The 20,475-nt window shown below is 43.1% G+C and overlaps 1 protein-coding gene across 1 annotated transcript in view; it reads left to right on the top strand.

The window, feature by feature from the left end:
- Positions 1-15,901, top strand: part of SLC7A10 (solute carrier family 7 member 10) — a 62,007-nt gene extending 46,106 nt beyond the window's left edge. Inside the window, exons 8-11 of the mRNA XM_040409682.1 lie at positions 7,104-7,200; positions 11,710-11,859; positions 14,721-14,898; positions 15,771-15,901. Coding sequence (XP_040265616.1) covers positions 7,104-7,200; positions 11,710-11,859; positions 14,721-14,898; positions 15,771-15,901 — 556 coding nt within the window. The remainder of the gene's footprint in view (positions 1-7,103; positions 7,201-11,709; positions 11,860-14,720; positions 14,899-15,770) is intronic.
- Positions 15,902-20,475: the final 4,574 nt, after the last annotated feature.

Below are 20,475 nucleotides of genomic sequence, written 5' to 3'. Positions count from 1 at the left end.
CCCATAGACTTTCAAGAAACATCTGGAACTGGTGTTTACACACAAAATAAAAAAATAAAATAAAAAAACCACAAACATTAGTGAAAAATGCATTGCATCCAAATGTCTTCTGTTTTTCTTGCAAGCCCCATTCATTTACATGGGGCCAGAGCTGCACAATATGCACGTGCTGTGATTTTTCCTGGACGCAGCGATGATCGGTGACAAGCAATGCTGATGTAACACAGACCCACTGAAATGAATGGGTCAGGATATAGTCTGGATGCCGTCCATTTGCAACACGTATTGTATCCGGATGGAAAACTGGCTTGTGTGAAAGAGGGCTTATGCCTCACAGTGGAAGAGGCATAATAATCACAATGCAATGTCATTAGGAATGTGCGGAGTCTCTAAAGGCCGACACATAATGAACCCTGTGAAGAAGGACCCGTGGAAGGTCGCATCCTGGAGCAATGTTTGCTGCAACAACAATATCTGCATGGCAGACAATGCAACAGGGCGTGCATCATCTTTATTCATAAAGGGCGTAGAAAGAGAAAGCTGCTCACCGCCCGTCTTCATCCAGCACAAATGCACTACAACATATACAGTTGCAAGAAAAAGTATGTGAACCCTTTGGAATGATATGGCTTTCTGCACAAATTGGTCATAAAATGTGATCTGATCTTCATCTAAGTCCCAACAATAGACAATCACAGTCTGCTTAAACTAATAACACACAAAGAATTAAATGTTACCATGTTTTTATTGAACACACCATGTAAACATTCACAGTGCAGGTGGAAAAAGTATGTGAACCCCTAGACTAATGACATCTCCAAGAGCTAATTGCAGTGAGGTGTCAGCCAACTGGAGTCCAATCAAGGAGATGAGATTGGAGGTGTTGGTTACAGCACCCTGCCCTATAAAAACACACACCAGTTCTGGGTTTGCTTTTCACAAGAAGCACTGCCTGATGTGAATGATGCCTTGCACAAAAGAGCTCTCAGAAGACCTACGATTAAGAATTGTTGACTTGCATAAAGCTGGAAAGGGTTATAAAAGTATCTCCAAAAGCCTTGCTGTTCATCAGTCCACGGTAAGACAAATTGTCTATAAATAGAGAAAGTTCAGCACTGCTGCTACTCTCCCTAGGAGTGGCCGTCCTGTAAAGATGACTGCAAGAGCACAGCGCAGACTGCTCAATGAGGTGAAGAAGAAACCTAGAGTGTCAGCTAAAGACTTACAAAAGTCTATGGCATATGCTAACATCCCTGTTAGCAAATCTACGATACGTAAAACACTAAACAAGAATGGATTTCATGGGAGGATACCACAGAAGAAGCCACTGCTGTCCAAAAAAAACCTTGCTGCGCATTACAGTTTGCACAAGAGCACCTGGATGTTCCACAGCAGTACTGGCAAAATATTCTGTGGACAGATGAAACCAAAGTTGAGTTGTTTGGAAGAAACACACAACACTATGTGTGGAGAAAAAGAGGCACAGCACACCAACATCAAAACCTCATCCCAACTGTGAAGTATGGTGGTGGGGGCATCATGGTTTGGGGCTGCTTTGCTGCGTCAGGGCCTGGACGGATTGCTATCATTGAAGGAAAAATGAATTCCCAAGTTTATCAAGACATTTTGCAGGAGAACTTAAGGCCATCTGTCCACCAGCTGAAGCTCAACAGAAGATGGGTGTTGCAACAGGACAACGACCCAAAGCATAGAAGTAAATCAACAACAGAATAGCTTAAACAGAAGAAAATACGCCTTCTGGCCCAGTCAGAGTCCTGACCTCAACCCGATTGAGATGCTGTGGCATGACCTCAAGAAAGCGATTCACACCAGACATCCCAAGAATATCGCTGAACTGAAACAGTTCTGTAAAGAGGAATGGTCAAGAATTACTCCTGACCGTTGTGCACGTCTGATCTGCAACTACAGGAAACGTTTGGTTGAAGTTATTGCTGCCAAAGGAGGTTCAACCAGTTATTAAATCCAAGGGTTCACATACTTTTCCCACCTGCACTGTGAATGTTTACATGGTGTGTTCAATAAAAACATGGTAACATTTCATTATTTGTGTGTTATTAGTTTCAGCAGACGGTGATTGTCTATTGTTGTGACTTAGATGAAGATCAGATCACATTTTATGACCAATTTGTGCAGAAAGCCATGTCATTCCAAAGGGTTCACATACTTTTTCTTGCAACTGTACTTACAGGGAGCATAGATAGGAAGAACATACTCTTTAAAGCCTAGTTGGCGCCCTATGAGCCTCATCTAATGCATAGCGATTTGCGCCATTTTTCCTGTGCCATATTTCCACTAATCTCCCTGTTTTAATATAGCGCTCTAACCTGATGAATTTTATGATCTTTCCACTTAATAATTTAACCTGCAAATTATTTTACCATATCTTCTGTTACCATGGTAACTCAAAGCAATCAAGACCTTATCAATGAACTGATTAATTTAAATGTACTTTTAGCTTAAAATTTATGTCCACTGTTGAACCCGTTTTAAATATTTTTTTTTATTAACATTAGGGCCCATTCACACGACCGTATGGCAGTTGTCACCGTGTTGTGGACCACAGAACACGGGCACTGGCCGCGTGAACTCCGCATCACGGATGCAGACCCATCTATGTGCGTTCCGCAATTTGCGGGACGGCACGGACAGCCAACAAGAATAGGACAGGTTATATTTTTTTTGCGGATCACGGAACGGAGCAACGGATGCGGACAGCACGCGGAGTGCAGTCTGCATCTTTTGCAGACCTATTGAAGTGAATGGGTCCTCGTCCAAGCCGCAAAAACTGCAGCTCGGATGCGGACCAAAACAATGTCCTATCTTTTGCGGTGCGGAGGCACGTTTCGGAAGCCCACAGAGGTCTGTGCCTCCGCACCACAAAAGATAGGACATGTCATACCATTCAAGTCAATTGGTCCACATCCGCAGAATGGAGAGCACACGGCCCATGCACGTGATTTGCGGTCCGCCACACGGGCACGGTGACCTTACAGTCGTTTGAATGAGCCGTAAATAGGTCAAAAATGATGTGCTGCATACTGAACGATGATTACTATTATATGCAGTAAACTACCCCTAGTGGTGACCGCAAGAATTTTTAAAAGGAGTTATCCAGTTATATCATTAGATCATCAATATAAGATTGCCGGGGGTCCAGCTCTCGCCATGCCGATCGTCTGATTGAAGGGTCACTGCTTTCAAGGAAAGCAGCAATACCTAGAAGAAATACTAATAAAAGTACAGAGCAGTTGTGAACTATAAGAAGGCCGCACAGCTTGCCATCAATTTTAATAACTGGATAACCCCCTCTAATGCAGTTTTATCCTTTGTTTACTCCCTAGGAGGAAACTGTCAATCACCCCTGGGTGGGCGGGGAGAATGTGAGCTCATCATGAATAAACTAGACTCTTCCCTGGCAGCATGTGACTCTTCTCGGCACAGTATTAACCTATAAGTGCTGATGAACGCACTTATTATAAGTGCATGAGTGACAGATCACTAAAATCACGGGGGGTTATTTATCACAGGACTTGTGACTGTTTCAGACTTGAAATGAGTCGCAAGTCCCCTTTTTTGTCGCACAGCCATTTTTACGCCGTGTCAGGGCTAAGCAAATTTACTAACATTTGCGCCTGGAAACAGGCGCAAATGTTAGCTAAAAACTACGCCAGGCTGGCATAGTTTTTAATCCAGATGCATGGACTACCACAGAACGCGCCTAATTCTTGTCCGCAAGCTGCGGACAAGAATAGGACATCTTCTATCTTTTGCAGAGCTGCGGACCTGAAGATCGGGGTCGCGCTCCGCAAATGCGGATGCTGACAGCACACTGTGCGCTGTTCGCATCCATTCCGTCCCCATAGAAAATGAATTGCGGAACGGGTGCGGACCCATTTGCGGACGTGTGAATGGAGCCTAAGGCCTCCTGCACACGACCGTTTTTTTTTTCCCCGTTTACTGGCCGTTTTATACGGTCCGTATACGGAACCATTCATTTAAATGGTTCCGCAAAAAAAAACGGAATGTACTCCGTATGCATTCCGTTTCCGTATTTCCATTTTTCCGTTCCGTTTAAAGATAGAACATGTCCTATTATTTCCCGCGAATCACGTTCTGTGGCTCCATTCAAGTCATCCGTATGTCTTCCGTTTCCGTTCCGTTTTTTTGCGGAACCATCTATTGAAAATGTTATGCCCAGCCCAATTTTATCTATGTAATTACTATATACTGTATATGCCATACGGAGAAACGCAAACAAAAAACGGAACAACGGATCTGTGAAAAACGGACCGCAAAACAGTGAAAAAGCCAATACGGTCGTGTGCAGGAGGCCTAAGCCTCCTGCACACGGCCGTTGTGTGTTTTGAAGTCCGCAAATTGCATAACGGCACAAACAGCCATTAATATAACTGTCTATTCTTGTCCACAAACGGACAATAATAGGACAGGTTATATTTATTTTGCGGACCACGGAACGGAGCAACGGATGCGGACAGCACACGGACTGCTGTCCGCATCTTTTGCGGCCCCATCAAAGTAATTTGGTCCGCATCCGATGCGGACCAAAACAGTCGTGTGCATGTAGCCTTGGGCTGAATTCACACGTCCGTGGAACACGCTCCGTGAGATACCGGACTGGCATTCTGCTTAGTGCAGTTGCTATGACGCCGTGCGCTTTGTGCCGCCGCTGCTTTACAGTAAGTAATACACTTGTATAGATCATACAAGTGTATTACTGTACTGTGGCGGCGGCACAAAGCGCACTGCGTCATTGGTTGCTGCACTAAGCAGGATGCCAGTCCGGTATCTCATGGACCATGTTCCATGGACATGTGAATTCAGCCTTAGCAAGGGCTCATTCACATGAATGTGTTCCAGCCGGGCCCGTGCTGCGGACCGCAAATTGTGGTCCGCAATGCAGGGCACCGACCGTGGGGCCGCTGCATGCAGATCACGGCCCCACTGACTTGAATGGGGTCCGTGATCCGCATCTGATGGTCCTCACCGCAAAAAAGTAGTGCATGCACTACTTTTTTTTTTTTTGCAGTGCAGAGAAACAGACAGAAACCCCACGGAAGCACTCCGTAATGCTTCCGTGCCTCTCTTCCGCACCAACCTTCCAGATTGCGGACCCTTTCAAGTGAATGGGTCCACATTCGTGATGCGGGGTGCACACAGTTGGTGCCCGTGTATTTTGGACCCGCTGTTTTCGGGCCGCAATACGGAAACGGCCAGGCAACAGCCATGAGCCCTAGATGGGTCTATGACTATTTTATGCTTCTTTTAATGGTGGCAGCATAAAGGATGTGACAGATTCCCTTTAATAAGACATGGCTTTTAGGGTACATCCACGTGGGATGGGTCCACTGCAGTTTTTTTTTTTGTCCACAGCAGAAAAACTGCAGCATAAAGAATCTCCTGGTAACCAAATGGTGCAAATGTTGCTGAATAAGGGCTCATGCACACAACAGTATGGCTTTTTCTGTGTTTTGCGGTCCTTTTTTTACGGATCCGTTGTTCCGTTTTTTGTTTCCGTTTCCTTTCCGTTTTTCCGTATGGCATATACAGTATACAGTAGTTACATAGAAAAAATTGGGCTGGGCATAACATTTTCAATAGATGGTTCCGCAAAAAACTGAACGGAACGTTTTTTTGCGGACCTATTGACGGAACGTGATTTGCGGGCAATAATAGGACATGTTCTATCTTTGAACGGAAAAACGAAAATACGGAAACAGAATGCATACGGAGTACATTCCGTTTTTTTTGAGGAACCATTGAAATGAATGGTTCCGTATACGGACCGTATACGGAACGCAAAAAGCGACCAGTAAGGCTCCATTCACACGTCCGTGGTGTGTTGCGGATCCGCAACACACCCGCCCGGCACCCCTATAGAAATGCCTATTCTTGTCTGCAAGGTGTGGACAAGAATAGGACATGTTCTATCTTTTGCGGAGCTGCGGACCCAAAGATCGGGGTCGCGCTCCGCAAATGCGGATGCGGACAGCACACTGTGTGCTGTCCACATCCATTCCGTCCCCATAGAAAATGAATGGGTCCGTACCCATTTGCGGACGTGTGAATGGAGCCTAAACGGGGGAAAAAAACGGTCTTGTGCAGGAGGCCTTAAATGGAGCCAAGCACCGTGATTTGCGGACAATAATAGGACTATCTTTTCACGGTACGGAAATACGGAAATACTGAAACGGAATGCACACGGAGACACTTAAGTTTTTTTTTGCTGAACCATTGAAATGAATGGTTCAGTATATGTACCGCATACTGAACTCAAAAAACGGCCAGTATACTGAACGCAAAATACTGTCGTGTGCATGAGCCCTAATTCGTAGCTAAATGCTGCAGATTTTTCATTATAAAATCTGCACCACATGTCAATTTATGTGCGGACTTCAATGTACGGTATATTATTTTTTTCCGCAGTGTATGGATGGGGTTTAGGCCTCATGCACACAACCGTTTTTTTTTCCCGTTTACGGGCCGTTTTTGGCGTTCCGTATACGGTCCGTATACCGTATACGGAACCATTGATTTCAATAGGTCCGCAAAAAAAAAACGTAATGTACTGCGTTTCCGCATTTCTGTTTTTCCGTTCCGTTGAAAGATAGAACATGTCATATTATTGCCCACAAATCACGTTCTGTGGCTCCATTCAAGTCAATGGGTCCGCAAAAAAAAAAAAAAGGAACACATACGGAAATGCATCCGTATGTCTTCCGTATCCGTTCTGTTCTTGCCCAATTTTTTCTATGTAATTACTGTATATGCCATACGGAAAAACTGAACAGAAACAGAAACAGAAACGGAACAACGGATCCGTGAAAAACTGACCGCAAAACACTGAAAAAGCCATTCGGTCGTGTGCAATAGGCCTTAGTAAAACCTTATCCACTTTGCTGCTATAATACAACATGGATTTTCTGCAGGTAAATCCACAATGAAAGGTCTGTAGCCTGCCATATGTAAAGTACTCTAATGGTGGAGATTGACTTTAAGATTCAAAAACTACTCAGATGCTGTAGGAAGAAATAACGTAGCTCTCGACCTTGCTCTTTTCATAGGCTTTGCTTCTCTGGAGCTCGAGAAGGCCACTTGCCCAGCTTACTGGCCATGATCCATTTTAAATACTGTACCCCGGTACCTGCCCTGCTGGTTTGTGTAAGTACACTCGCTGTTCACGGTATTGCGTCTTTCGTTTGAAAGCTGTATAAAGTTTTTGTTGTTCCAACATTTAGACGCTATGAAAACATATAAATACATTTTTTTTGTAAAATGTATTCATATGTATATAAATTAACATATTTACTGTGTGACCCCCGGGCTAGTATTTACATACTTATCAATAAGGACTCATGCACAGTGTCCGTTCCATTTTTTTTTCTGCAGACCGTATGCGGAGCTATTCATTTCAATGGGTCCTTAAAAAAAATAAAAAAATAAAGTTACTCCGTGTGCATTCTGTGTTTGTATGTCCGTTCCACAATAAAATATAACATGTCCTATTATTGTCCGCATTACAGACAAGGATAGTACTGTTCTACTAGGGGCCGGCTGTTCCGTTCCGCAAAATACGGAATGCACACGGACATCATTCGTATTATTTGCAGATCCGTTTTTTGTGTGCATGAGCCATAAGGCCTCCCCATTATAACTGTATAGGTTTTTTTTTCGGTCTGCAAATCGCAGTTGGATGCCTGCAAAGTGCTGACACAAATTTTTTTTTACTCCTGCAGAAATGTCCTATCTTTGTCCGCAAAAACAAGAATAGGACGTTCTATTTTTTTTTTTGCGGGGCCACCGAACGGACTCGGGTGTGCCAACGGCATCTTTTCTGACCCCACTGAGATGAATAGGTACGCATTCGATCTGCAAAAAAAGACGCATATTGGATGTGGACCAAAACTACGGCCACGTGCTCGAGCCCTCATTTGTGAAGTGCTGGACAGAGTACATACTTTCCTATATAAAGATGCAAGGCATGTACAAAAAATAAAAACGGCTACAAAAAGTGCTGCAAAAGTTGGAGCCAAAAAACATGACCAAAAGTGTAGCAGCCCCCCAACCCCAGTCAGTGTGCACCCCACTGTAACCACAGTACCGCCATAATGTCGCCCACATATACCTCCAGCTGCAGCGCTCACCTCCATGACACAGCCTTGCTCCACATTATCGTCTCCCCACACTGCAGTCTGCTGTGTCCTCCCTCAGCCTGTGCTATGGCCACAGCTCCTGCCAGGCCTCTGTGAGGTAATGAGAGGAGCTCTCCACCTGTGCTGCTGACTGGAAACACCTGTCCTGCCAGGCCTCCACTGTACAAACAGGAGCCAGAGCAGTTCCCCATAGCAACCAATCAGATCACTGCTTTCATCTCCCAAGCTCAGGTTTGGAAATGTAAACTGAACTCTGATTGGTTGCTATGGGCAACTGCCCCTCTTTCTGTTTACTATGGAGTATAGATAGATAGATAGATAGATAGATAATGAGCTAGGGAGATATGAGAAATTATCTGAATATAGATATTTCTACAATCCCAATTGCATCAAATAATGAAATAATATACAAGGCGAGCTGTAATATACACTTTCTGGATCATTATTGTAAATGCAATAATCAAAATCTGTACCTCAGGTCAAAAATAGGAAGAAGGACACTTAGGCCTAGTTCACACGAACGTGTTTTTTTGCGAGTGTACGGGCCGTTTTTTTGTGTTCCGTATACGGTCCGTATACGGATCCATTAATTTCAATGGTTCCGCAAAAAAACGGAATGTGTTCCGTATGCATTCCGTTTCCGTTTTTCCGTTCCGTTGAAAGATAGAGCTTGTCCTATATTTGGCCGTAAATCACGGGTCGTGGCTCCATTCAAGTCAATGGGTCCGCAAAAAAAACAGAACACATACGGAAATGCATCCGTATGTCTTCCGTTTCCGTTCTGTTTTTTCTGAACCATCTATTGAAAATGTTATGGCCAGCCCAATTTTTTCTATGTAATTACTGTATACTGTACATGGCATACGGAAAAACGGACCGGAAAAGAAACGGAAACACAACGGAACTCAAAAACGGAACAACGGATCCGTGAAAAACGGACTGCAAAAAACAATAAAAGCCATACGGTCGTGTGAACTAGGCCTTAGGCCGCCTGCACACGTAGCAGAATAGGTGCAGTTTTCCCATACCAGCGTACCAGCGAAGTGTATGAGATTACGCAAGTCTCATGCACACTTTGCAGATTTTTTCTGTGCAGAAATTGACATAACCACATCAAATCCACACCAAAAAATGCTGTTAGACATTGCGGATTTTGTTGCGGATGTGCTACAGAAAAGCACATAAATCCACACGGAAATTTGTGCAGATCTAATGTGTATTCACCCGCACCAGTGTGCAGGTGGCCGTAAGAAGCAAAGAGGTTCAAAAGTAGGAATTGTCCCGCCAAAAAAAGGAACACCTAGGAGGTTTGTTTATGGCTCAGCATTTGGGTTCATGCACGCTGCCATTCCCATATTGCGGCCCACAGTACACAGGCACCGGCCGTGTGCACCCCGCCTCACGGATGCGGTCCGCAATCCGGAAGGTCCGGTGTGGAACGGGGGCACAGAACCCCACGGAAGCACTATGGAGTGCTTCCATGGAGTTTCTCTCCGTGCCTCCGCACCGCGGTGAGGACGCATCATGGACCTATTCAAGTTGAATGGGTCTGGATCCGTCTGCGGAATCTGCACGGATGTTACCCAATGCATGGAACGGCCGCGTGCATGAGCCCTAAGTCTCAAATCCACATGTTTACCCAGTTTCTTGGTTCAAAATGCACCAATTTTTCAGCAAGGTGTGTGTCTTTTAATAAATTTGGCGCAAATCACTTTAGCAGTCTTCTTTACTCAGACTGATTTACCACACGCCATGGTAGGGGTACGGCTACAAGACATTTGTGGTGCGACAATAAGTCGTCCGACAAAAGGATACAACTACATTGCGACATGTGTCGTGCAACATATTTATGTAATGATAGTCAATGGTGTCGCACTGCGACATACTGCAACGCGACTGTCATGTAGCAGTCGCAGCATGTCAAAGTGCGACACCGTAGATTATCATTACAAAAAAAAAAATTCTGCGACAAATAGTCAAAAAAAGGTCATTATGTAGCTCTAGCCTAAATGTCTTTGACAAGTTATTGAATCACAGACACAATTTTAATGTGTCTTCATCCATAAAGATGGCTTGTGAAGGGTCTGTTAGTCGTCCTTGTGTCCGTTTTTTGCCTTCCATGTGTCATCTGTTTACCACGTTTGCCAAGGGAATTCCACAATGTCTCAGTAAACACCAGTGAGAAAAAACACGGATCCAGTTCATGTTCTGTCATGGTTTTCACGGACCATAGGCTTTAATGCGTGTTTGGTCTGCAACATGGACCAAGGTAGCGCATGCTTCCATTATTTTTCGAATGACTCACGTGAATAAGCACATTAAAATCAATGGATACCTGCGCTGTCCATAGAGAACACCGACAGCACACGTCTGCGAGTCACTGACATAAGAATAAGACCTTAGTAAACATGCCTATACCTAGAAAAAGCCTGTGAAAAAATAGTGGCCCACAATAATCAAGTTTTCTTTTTTTATTTTCAGAAATTTCAACTTTTTGTTAAAATATGCCAAATTTGTGATTTTTCTCCTCACTCAACAAAAGTGATGAGAAGAGCAATATCCTGGGAGGTATAGTTGAAATCAAATTGATTAAAGGGGTAACTATCATCTTAAAGGGGTTGTCAATTTACAGAGCATTATCCCCTAGGTACAGAGGAGGGCAACCTGCGACACTCCCGCTGTTGTGAAACTACAATTCCCAGCATGGTCCATTTATTTCTATGAGAGTTCTGAGAAGAGCAGGGCAAGTATGCCTGCTGGGAGTTGTAGTTTCACAACAGCTGGATTGCCGCAGGTTGGCCTTTATTAAAAATATTGAGCCATTCTGTCACAAAGGGTTAACTGTGTGACTGGTACTTTCACTTTGTGTCTGCCATCTAATAACCCTTATCTCTTAACTACTGAGAGGTCATAAACACTTATTTAAGCCACATTCTTATCAGTAAGATAAGGATTGAGCTATAATGAGTATTAAAAAGGTCAGAGAGCAGAGATAAGGAGTCCCTCAGCTCCCCAGATGACGGGAAAGACAGAAAGAAAATCCATAGGCAGCTAGTAGAGCATCTCAGCTCTGTACACAAAAAAGGATTCCATATGGTTAATAAAGGCCAATTGAAAAATTATTTTTAGCTCAAAATAAGTACAAGGCAACAGTAAAAAAAAAAATATAGCCCCCAAAGGTGTACATAGCCTTTAGGTAATTTTCAGGGGCCCCAGCGATATGTCTCTGTAATGGGATAACCCCAGACTTTTGACATGTCACTGTGACAAATCTTGATCAGAGGTGGTTCGGGGACAGAGACCCTCTCCGATTGCTAAAACAAAAGAGCAGGAGGGCTTTATGGATTTGTAGAATGTCTATAGAATGTCTCTAAGGAGAACCGATTAAGAACCAGGGGCCCAGTGCTCCGCTAAAACCCGCATTCATTATACTGCATTTAAAATTCTGGAACATTTAGGACACGGTGGTTATCCCCATGGGGACATTACTCATAATCCCTGATCTTTGTTTTCCCAGTGCGGAACGACAATTATCATCATGCTGGTTGGCGATACGTACACCCTGATAAACTACGTGTCTTTTATTAACTACCTCTGCTATGGAGTAACAATTATGGGGCTAATTGTTCTTCGCTTCAAGAAACCCAAAATGTTCCGACCGATTAAGGTAAGAGCAGTGCAATGTGGTCCGCCACAAAAAAACTTAAAACATGCGGTATTAAAATGGGGCTTATATCTAATGGATGCCAGTGTATGGTATACAGTATCCATTAGTCTGATCACTCGAACCAACAGCATCATAGGTCCTTATGAGAAATCATGCACACAAACTTCATTTCAATGGGTTAGCGAAAAAAACTGAAGTTACTCCATGTGCATTCCATTTCCGTATGTTCGCATGTCCGTTCCGCAAAAAAATAAACATGGTCTATTATAGGACTAGGACTGTTCTATTATGGCCAAGCTGTTCCGTTCCGCAAAATGCGGAATGCACACGGATGTCATCCGTATTTTTTGTGGATCCGTGTTTTGCCCTGATGCTGTTAGTTCATGTTATATGACCCGTGGCTAATAGTATGCTTGTGTGAAATTGACCTAAGATGTGTCCGCTGTGGAACTGCAGGCGGAAAAACCACAGTGTGTTACAACACCAGCAAAGTCGGTGAAAATGTACAAAATGTGGAAAAAAAAATCTGCAGCATAAACTGACCGGCCATATATGTACATGGTATGTATTAACAGATGCCCAGTCTGTCTCCTGAAGCTTATCCCCAACCAAATGCAATGAAGTCCAAAGCCTAACATACATGCTTTACCTTTACTGATTTTGTTTTTTCATGCACTGTCCCTTTTGTAATGGCCCTCAACCTTCTGTAAAGTTCAAAGCTTCCTTCTCTCAGAGGCTGGATGATCACTTTTATAGCTGCTCTTGGCTTGCAGGGTTGAGGTATCCCTTTTGGCTGTTTCTTTCAGGCACCATGCTGCACACTTTTGCTGCTTACACCTTGGCTGCTGCCTGCACACTCCAGCTACAGTTCCTAGCCCAAAAGGGGAGGGACCAGCCCACACCCAGCAACTGTCTCTAAAGGGCCAGGAAATTAACCCCCTGCTCTGCGTACACATACTTTGGTATACAAAAATGCATAAAATACAATTTAACCTGCTTAGGGAGAGTTCACATCACTGTTATTTTTCCATTCTTCTGATCTGTCAAAAAAAAAAAATATCCTGTGCATCAGTTACGCACAATTTGCATCCGTTTGCGCTATTTCCGTTAGAGATCGTTTTTTTAAATTTTTTTAAATGGAAAAAAAGGACTGCATGCAGTCCTTTTTATCCATCTAAAAAAACGGATGTCTAATGGAAATGGATCAAACACATGCCAAATGTTGTACTGACATGTCACTGCTGGAGCTGGAAGTACAAAGACCAGGGGGGAACTAGGGAAGCATCAGCAGGGGATTGATAAGGCATTACTTTTTTAGTTTTTTTACACCATTGCAGGATGAGAAATGGTAGTCCTGCAGGACACCTACAGGGAAACAGGATTGTATTCATACAAATTTGCATGGTCTGTTTCGTCCATCTTTTGATATGCTGATATGCATGGTATGCTGCAGGCGATGTCGCCTGGCTGTCACTGGGAAATGAGAATATATTTTATTAATTTTTATACTTATTTATAGCTCTGACACATTATGCAGATCTGCTCCGACAGTAAAATAGCACACTCAGTATTACAACAATGGAAATGCACTCATTCTGCAATCTCTTCTAACAAACATTTTCCTTTTAAAGGGAAACGCCAATAAAAATACGGGCACATAGTAAAGGCCTTTTTACATGGGCCAATGATCGGAATATTCCTAAGAATGAACGTTCCCTGAATATTCCTAAGAATAATCGCTCTCCGCTCACTTCAGGGGTCCTGCTCTGGAGATAGATGTGTGTCCCAAAGGTGGGGCCCTCACCTATCTGACATTGGTGGTATATCCTATCAATATGCCGCCAATGTCTAAGATGAGACATTGGGCAGAATTAGCTGTGTTTCCACACCAAATCCTCCCCTAAATCCATGTGTGTTAGGTCTCATGTGGATTTTCACGGACCACGGTCCGTGAAAACCCATCCTGCTGAGCGCACTGGTACTGTATTATGCTGTGGATTTTCCACGTGAACATCTGCACTTAATACAAATGTGCATATGTCCTGAGGGTTCCTATCACACAAGTGTATGAACCACATTTTTGTGGCCGGGATATCTTCTATATCCGACCCCGTACAACGTCAGAACGTAGTGCATGCACTATGACCTGATGCTGCACGCAGTCAGATGACAGTGCAGCGAGGGCCCAGAGAAGACAAGGGAGCACAACTTCTGCAGAGGCCACCGGACCGGGAGAGGAGCGGGGGAGCAGGACAGGTAAGTGAAGTTATTTATTTTAAAAGTCTGATCGGAGGGCTGATCTGAGGTCTGATCGGAGGTCTGATCTGAGGTCCCGATATGGGGGTCTGAACGGAGTTTCTGATCTGACATGAGGTCTGATGAAAAATATTTTTTTCTTATTTTCCTTCTCCAAAACCTGGGCTGCATCTTATCATCAGTTTCGTTTTTATAAAGCGAAAAATATTTATAAATAAATACGGGTAGATTTTAAAAAATGCCATAGACCCTCAAAATGCCTCCTAATTAACAAAACACCTCATAACATCTGGAGCTGACATTTTTAGGGCACCTTCACACTCTGCAGTTTTTGTTGCAGAATTTTCAGACTGAAAATCAGTTCCATTCATTTGAATGGGGATGCAAAGTACATGGATTTTTTTCTGCCAGGCCCATTCAGGTGAATGGAACTGAGTTTTAGTCATTGAAAATTCAGCAAAAAAATCTGCAGCGTGTGAAGGTGCCCTTACTACAAAAATAAAACAAAAACAAAACAGTTGCAAGAAAAGCCACTAAAACCACAAACGTAAACAAAAACAATGTGTGCCAAGAAATGTAATACATCTTTTTCTGTTTTATTTCAGGTGAATCTGCTGATTCCAATCACCTATCTATGTTTTTGGGCGTTCCTACTCATATTCAGCTTTTATTCTGAACCAGTAGTGTGCGGCGTCGGACTCATAATTATTTTAACGGGTGTGCCAGTCTTTTTCCTGACGGTTTACTGGAAGAATAAACCAAAGTGTGTAGATAGATTTATTGGTAAGTCATTCATTGTACTGTTCTCTATCAGATGTAGGAGAATATGTTCACACATGGGGGTCGAGGAATTGTTTTCATGTCAAACATTTGGCAACAAACACCTAAATACAGTTTGACCAGTTCCCACCTCAACCCTTGGTGGCCGCATTCGGTACCATGAGGCCCATAGTTATTTTGCATTGCATGCAAATTTATGCTGTAGATTTAAAACAACCAACACGGGTCACTTTATGCTGCAGTTTTTTTTTTCAAAGGGTATGGACGAGATTTATTAGATGCTGAGGATTTGGCACATGCAAATCCACAGCATATCCATCCCGTGTAGACATACCCATTAATGAGGCCGCACACAAAGAGCAAACTTTTTGGTCCTCTTCTCCTACTTCCAACCTCCACCAACTGAGGCAAAGGACCCTCTATATTGTGATTGGTGAAGGTCCCAGCAGTTGAATCCCAACGATCAAAAATGGATATGCCATAGATGGAAAAATGCTTTTGAGCCCAGGAGAAAGATAGACCACATATCAGGTTGGCCCATGGTTGTGAGAGCCTAAGCGAGGCTTCCCTTCAAAGCAAGTAGACAAGAGGAAAAAGAGATTGGTGGTGGTCAGTAGATAGAGAAGGGGGCATTTAAGAGGGTCTTTATGAACTGGACAGGGGGAGTGTGTGGCAGCAAGAGCATAACAAGTAGGGTATTTGTAGCTATGAGGCTCATATCTGAACACCTCTAACTTCTAGAATCGATTCTATGTTGACCAGCTCATGACCCCTCTTGAAGGAAGGGCTCCATTTTTAATTCCTTGGGCAGGCAGAACCACCACATTAGGTTTTGTTTTACCTCCACAATAACACAACTTACCCTTTCCTTTCAGAAAAGATGACATACTGTGGCCAGAAAGTTTGCTACGTTGTGTACCCTCAACCAGACCTTCCAGAAGAAGACATGGTCCACTGCAACGATGCCCTGATGTCCGACAACGAAAAGTCCCTCAAAATGCAATGAGCTGCTTTCCAAGTCCAAGCTTTCCTGCATTTTGTTTACAAGCAAATATGTGGAGAAAATGTACTTGAAAGTCTAGCAATATAGAGAAATATGGAATGGAAGGCGTGAGGAAGGGCGAGTCATTCCAGCAAATGCAACATCACAGTGACCTACGGCTCTGGCAGGCGGCTAAGGCAAGGAACTGGATGTCTTTTTGATAAATGTTCATTAATCCCTTCCTAGTCTGGGGCAAAACCACAAGAGACCACCACTGGCAATTCTCTACTCCGGTCAAAATGAGTCACTGTATATTCTAACTGAGAGAACTTTTTGGCCTTCCATCTTGTAAAAATTGAACTGGTCTTTTTTTCCTCAATTAAAGCATAATTTTCAACCACCTGCGGCATACCGTGTGCAGCTCATTGTAGTTGACAGCTTCTTCATGACTCCACTTGGCACAAAGATGGTTTTCTAGATAAAGATCATGTGTGGATGAAATATTGTACCTTGCCAATGTTTGATGATCACACAATGAGTGTAGAAAGCAACACGGTGGGGGAGATTTACTAGTCAAAATGCTCCAGAAATCTGGCGTACATGCTTTGAATCACATTTATTAAGTGCTTTTGACATTTCTTTTGTTTTGGCTCATCGAACAAGGTCTTAGGCTTTTTCGAAAATTTATCATCAACCATCAGCCACTGTGAAAAATCTGGCGCATCTTAGAAATGTTATCACATGATTAGGGTAAAAAATGAAAATCAGACATCTTATAGTACATGGCAACCTCTTTCTAACAAAGCTAGAACCAACCCTGTACCTCCCATGGAACCAGAGATCTCCCCAATCATTGTTTCAATGGTTAGATTTATTTCAAGTCAGCAGATCAGAGGGCATGTCCTTTCTCAGTGTCCTGCCTGCTGGAGCTGGCGGCAGTTGAAGGATGGATCTGAGCATGTGCGTCCACCTCAGTGAAGTGGACAGAGAGATTAGAAAAGGAACAAACAGCAGGTGGTGCTATATACAGATAGATTTCATTGAATATCTGAATGGCTTCCCAAAATTTTTAAATTACATGCAATTACAAAAGTATTCAGATCCAGTTGCTGGTTGTAAAACCGCAAAATATTTTTTGTAGGACAACCCCTTTAAGTTTAAAACCCTTTTAAAACCCATTATTTTATACAGTATGAATGCCATGTAATACCTTTTTTCTAGTCTTCAATTCATTCTTCCATCCCATTATAGGTTGATCGCTGTCAAGAGTTTACAGTTACCGCTGCAATCCAACGGTGGCCGCATTTGCACACTGCAGGAAACAGCTCCAGCCTCTCTGGTGGCTGGGATTGTGGGAGTGCGAATAGTCATGCATGCACAGTAGCTCACAACTAGTATCTCCGCTTGCAGTTTGTGTAGAGCAGCTCCAGGGCATGCACAGTAGCCTTGGAGCTATTCCACACAGCAAGGGCAGAATATACCAGCTCAGGGACAGAAGTAATACAGACCTAGGGCTTGCTCAATAGCCCTGGACCGGTAATGTACATCGTCGTGCCAGCTGCCATCTTATGTAGGGTTTGGTGCAAACTTTGAGTTTAGTGACTTAGGCAGGGGAAAGGTGGATCAGGGAGTGGGTGGGTCACGCAATAAGCTCTATTTCAACTTTGAGGCATGACATGCATAGGACAGAGGAGGCTGTTCATCAGGTACAGAGGTAGGAGAGGATGGCAGAACAAGCAATAGATCGTGGCAATCACCATTACCATAGTTAGGTGGTTGTCGGGACCGGGAAAAGGTCATCAGTGTTGAAGCTGCTAATGAAAATTTTTCACAAGCAGCCTCGGGAGCGCATGTGCAAAAGGCAAGAGGCAGGATTACATCATCCTGGCGTTGATAATTGTTATTGGGTCCTCATTTAGAGGATGGGTTATCCCCTTTTCTAAATCCTTCTCTAGTGTAAATGTATGTAATAAGAAATGTATCCTAATCGTAATTCTAAATGCAAATTTAGGGGGTGATGTATGAAATTCACTGTGCTGGAAAAGTGGAGAGTTTTTGCCTTTTTTTGTCAGTGGACTCGGCCTGTGCGACAAATTTATAGAGAGTTTGCAACATGCCAGGCAGTTTACATATACTAAGGGGTGGATATTTTTTTTTTGTTGGGGGTGCATTTTTAGCCAGATTTATTATTGCGACTTATTGCAAAAAGTGAGCTCCAGTTTTTTGTGGCAGTTTTTCATGCAGTCTTTTCAGCAGATTCAGTAGGAAGGGGGAATATATAGGAAACACTTCTCCTTCCTGCTGGATCCACTTTGGTGGCATTGGCCAGAAAAAAACTGCATCAAAAACTGGCAGACATAAATTTTTTGGGTATTTTTATATTTTTTAATCTTCTATCCTCCTGATACAGACACTGGGAATAATAACTGTTAAGAAAGTATGAGGTAGGACAAAATATTTTATTTTCTTAAAATAAAATTGGTCTACATGGTCATAGAAACACGTTACATGAATCACATGTAAACAGTAATGACGTTAATATTCTGCGGGTCATTTATAAAAAAAATATCCAATGCAAAAAATGTAGGGGGGGGGGGGGTAGTTTAGAAAATGATCAAGAAATGTAAATATTGGTGTCACCTATAACAAATATATGAGACGTAATGACACCTGATGGGTTGTACTATGCCTTAAGCACCTTATAGAGGACCTGTCATGTCCTCCGACAACAGCAGTCCCATTTACCTGGTTGTAGCCGCTGCTCCACAGTTTCTGTTTTTTGTTTCCTACTTTGGGAGTGATTTATTACCCCTTCCCGACCAGAGCCGTAATAGTACGGCGCTGGCCGGGTCTTTAAAGATGGCGCCCGCTGCGTGCACCATAGCCGTGGGTGGCCACCTGCTTCTTTTAGCAGACACCCGCGGCTCATGTCTGCAACCGGCAGTAATGCCGATCGCTGACTTTTAACCCCTCAGATGTCGTGGGCAATCCTGACCACGGCCCCTGAGCGCGCTGAAAACCGAAAGCTTTCACTTTCGGTTGTGCTCCAGCTTCCCGTGGGGCGATCGGAGGAGCCGGATCGTGTGTGCAGCAGCCCTTGTCTTTGTGAATGACAGGAGGCTGCTGCATAGTATTTCCTATGGAGCCCTTGCCTGTATTAGGGCTCCATAGGAAAGTAGTAAAATCACCATAGATTCCAATGCAAGTGCATTGGAGTCTATGATAATAGCAATCAAATGATTGATTGCTATAGGCCCTATGGGAACTATAAAAAAGTGTAAAAATAAAATAAAAAGTGATCAAAAAGTCATACACAGCCCAGAATGGTATCAATGAAAATTTCAGGTTGCCCCGCAAAAAATGAGCCCCCATACAGCTCCGTTCACATAATTACAAAAAAGTTATAGGGGTCAAAATATGGCTAAAAAAAAATAAAACATTTTTTCCCCCACTTAATTTTTTGATCACTATCAAAACGCAAGAAAAACTATACATATAAGGTATTGCCGGATTCGTACTGACCTGTAGAATAAAAGTAACTGGTCAGTTTCATCGTACATCGAACGTCATAAATGAAAAATCCGTAAAACTGTGGTGGAGTATTTTTTTTTTTTTGCAATTTCACCCCATTTGGAATTTTTTCCCCGCTTCCCACTACATCATATGCAATATTAAATGGTGTACTTACTAATATTTTGGAAAGTACAACTTGTCCCTCAGAAATCAAGCCCTCATATGGCTATGTGAACAGACAAATAAAAAAGTTATGGCTCTGGGAAGGCACAGAGTGCAAAACGAAAACGAAAAAAAAAAATAAACTCTAGGGACTAGTGACTGTTTTAGTCCTTTTCTAATCCGCTATTTGCAGACCACAAAACGGATACGGTGTGCATGAGGCCTTAATATGCCTCTCTAGTCACTCGTTCATCTAATGAATTACAATCTATCCTTCCTTCATTTTGATCCAAGGGAACCTTGGTGCACTTTCTTTGAGAGTGGTATGGGCCCCATGCCTATAGGGCCCCAGTACAGCTAGCTGCACAGGCCGCACCAATGGTATGTTCACCCTGGGACTGTATTTTTTTAGTACTATTAGTGATATCTAACATGTACTGTTAGTCATATCTACAGTCTTGCTTTGACAGATGACCCTCCTGTTTAGCAAGATGCTCAAAGCCTCATTTACATGTTTATGAGCTATTTGAAAATGTCGAAAGAATTGATTGTAGACATTTGACGCGTTATTAGGGGTTTCTGAGTTTACAAAAAAGATATTTTTCTGCAGAAACTGCGCTACTCTGGTATTGCAGCCACATTCTAGTTCACGCTACAGTAAATGCATCAGTGAATGAGGCTAAGCTGCAATACCAGACACAACCCGAAAAAATAAAATATATGGCTCCTTTCATTCAAAAATGGCCCCACACCTGTCCACAGGTTCTGTGTGGTATAGCAGCAGCCCCACCCCATTCACTTCTATGAAGTTGAGCTGCAATACCAGATACAACCCATGGCACAGGTGGCACTGTTTTTAGAAGAAGGCAGCCATCCTTTTCTAATCCTGGAAAACTCACTCCTTTTCTCTCTTACAACGCCTT

This window comes from Bufo bufo, chromosome 10 (assembly GCF_905171765.1).
Source record: "Bufo bufo chromosome 10, aBufBuf1.1, whole genome shotgun sequence".
Lineage (NCBI taxonomy): Eukaryota > Metazoa > Chordata > Amphibia > Anura > Bufonidae > Bufo > Bufo bufo.
Note: the sequence above shows the minus strand (reverse complement) of the source record. Positions and strands in the feature narration are given on the sequence as shown.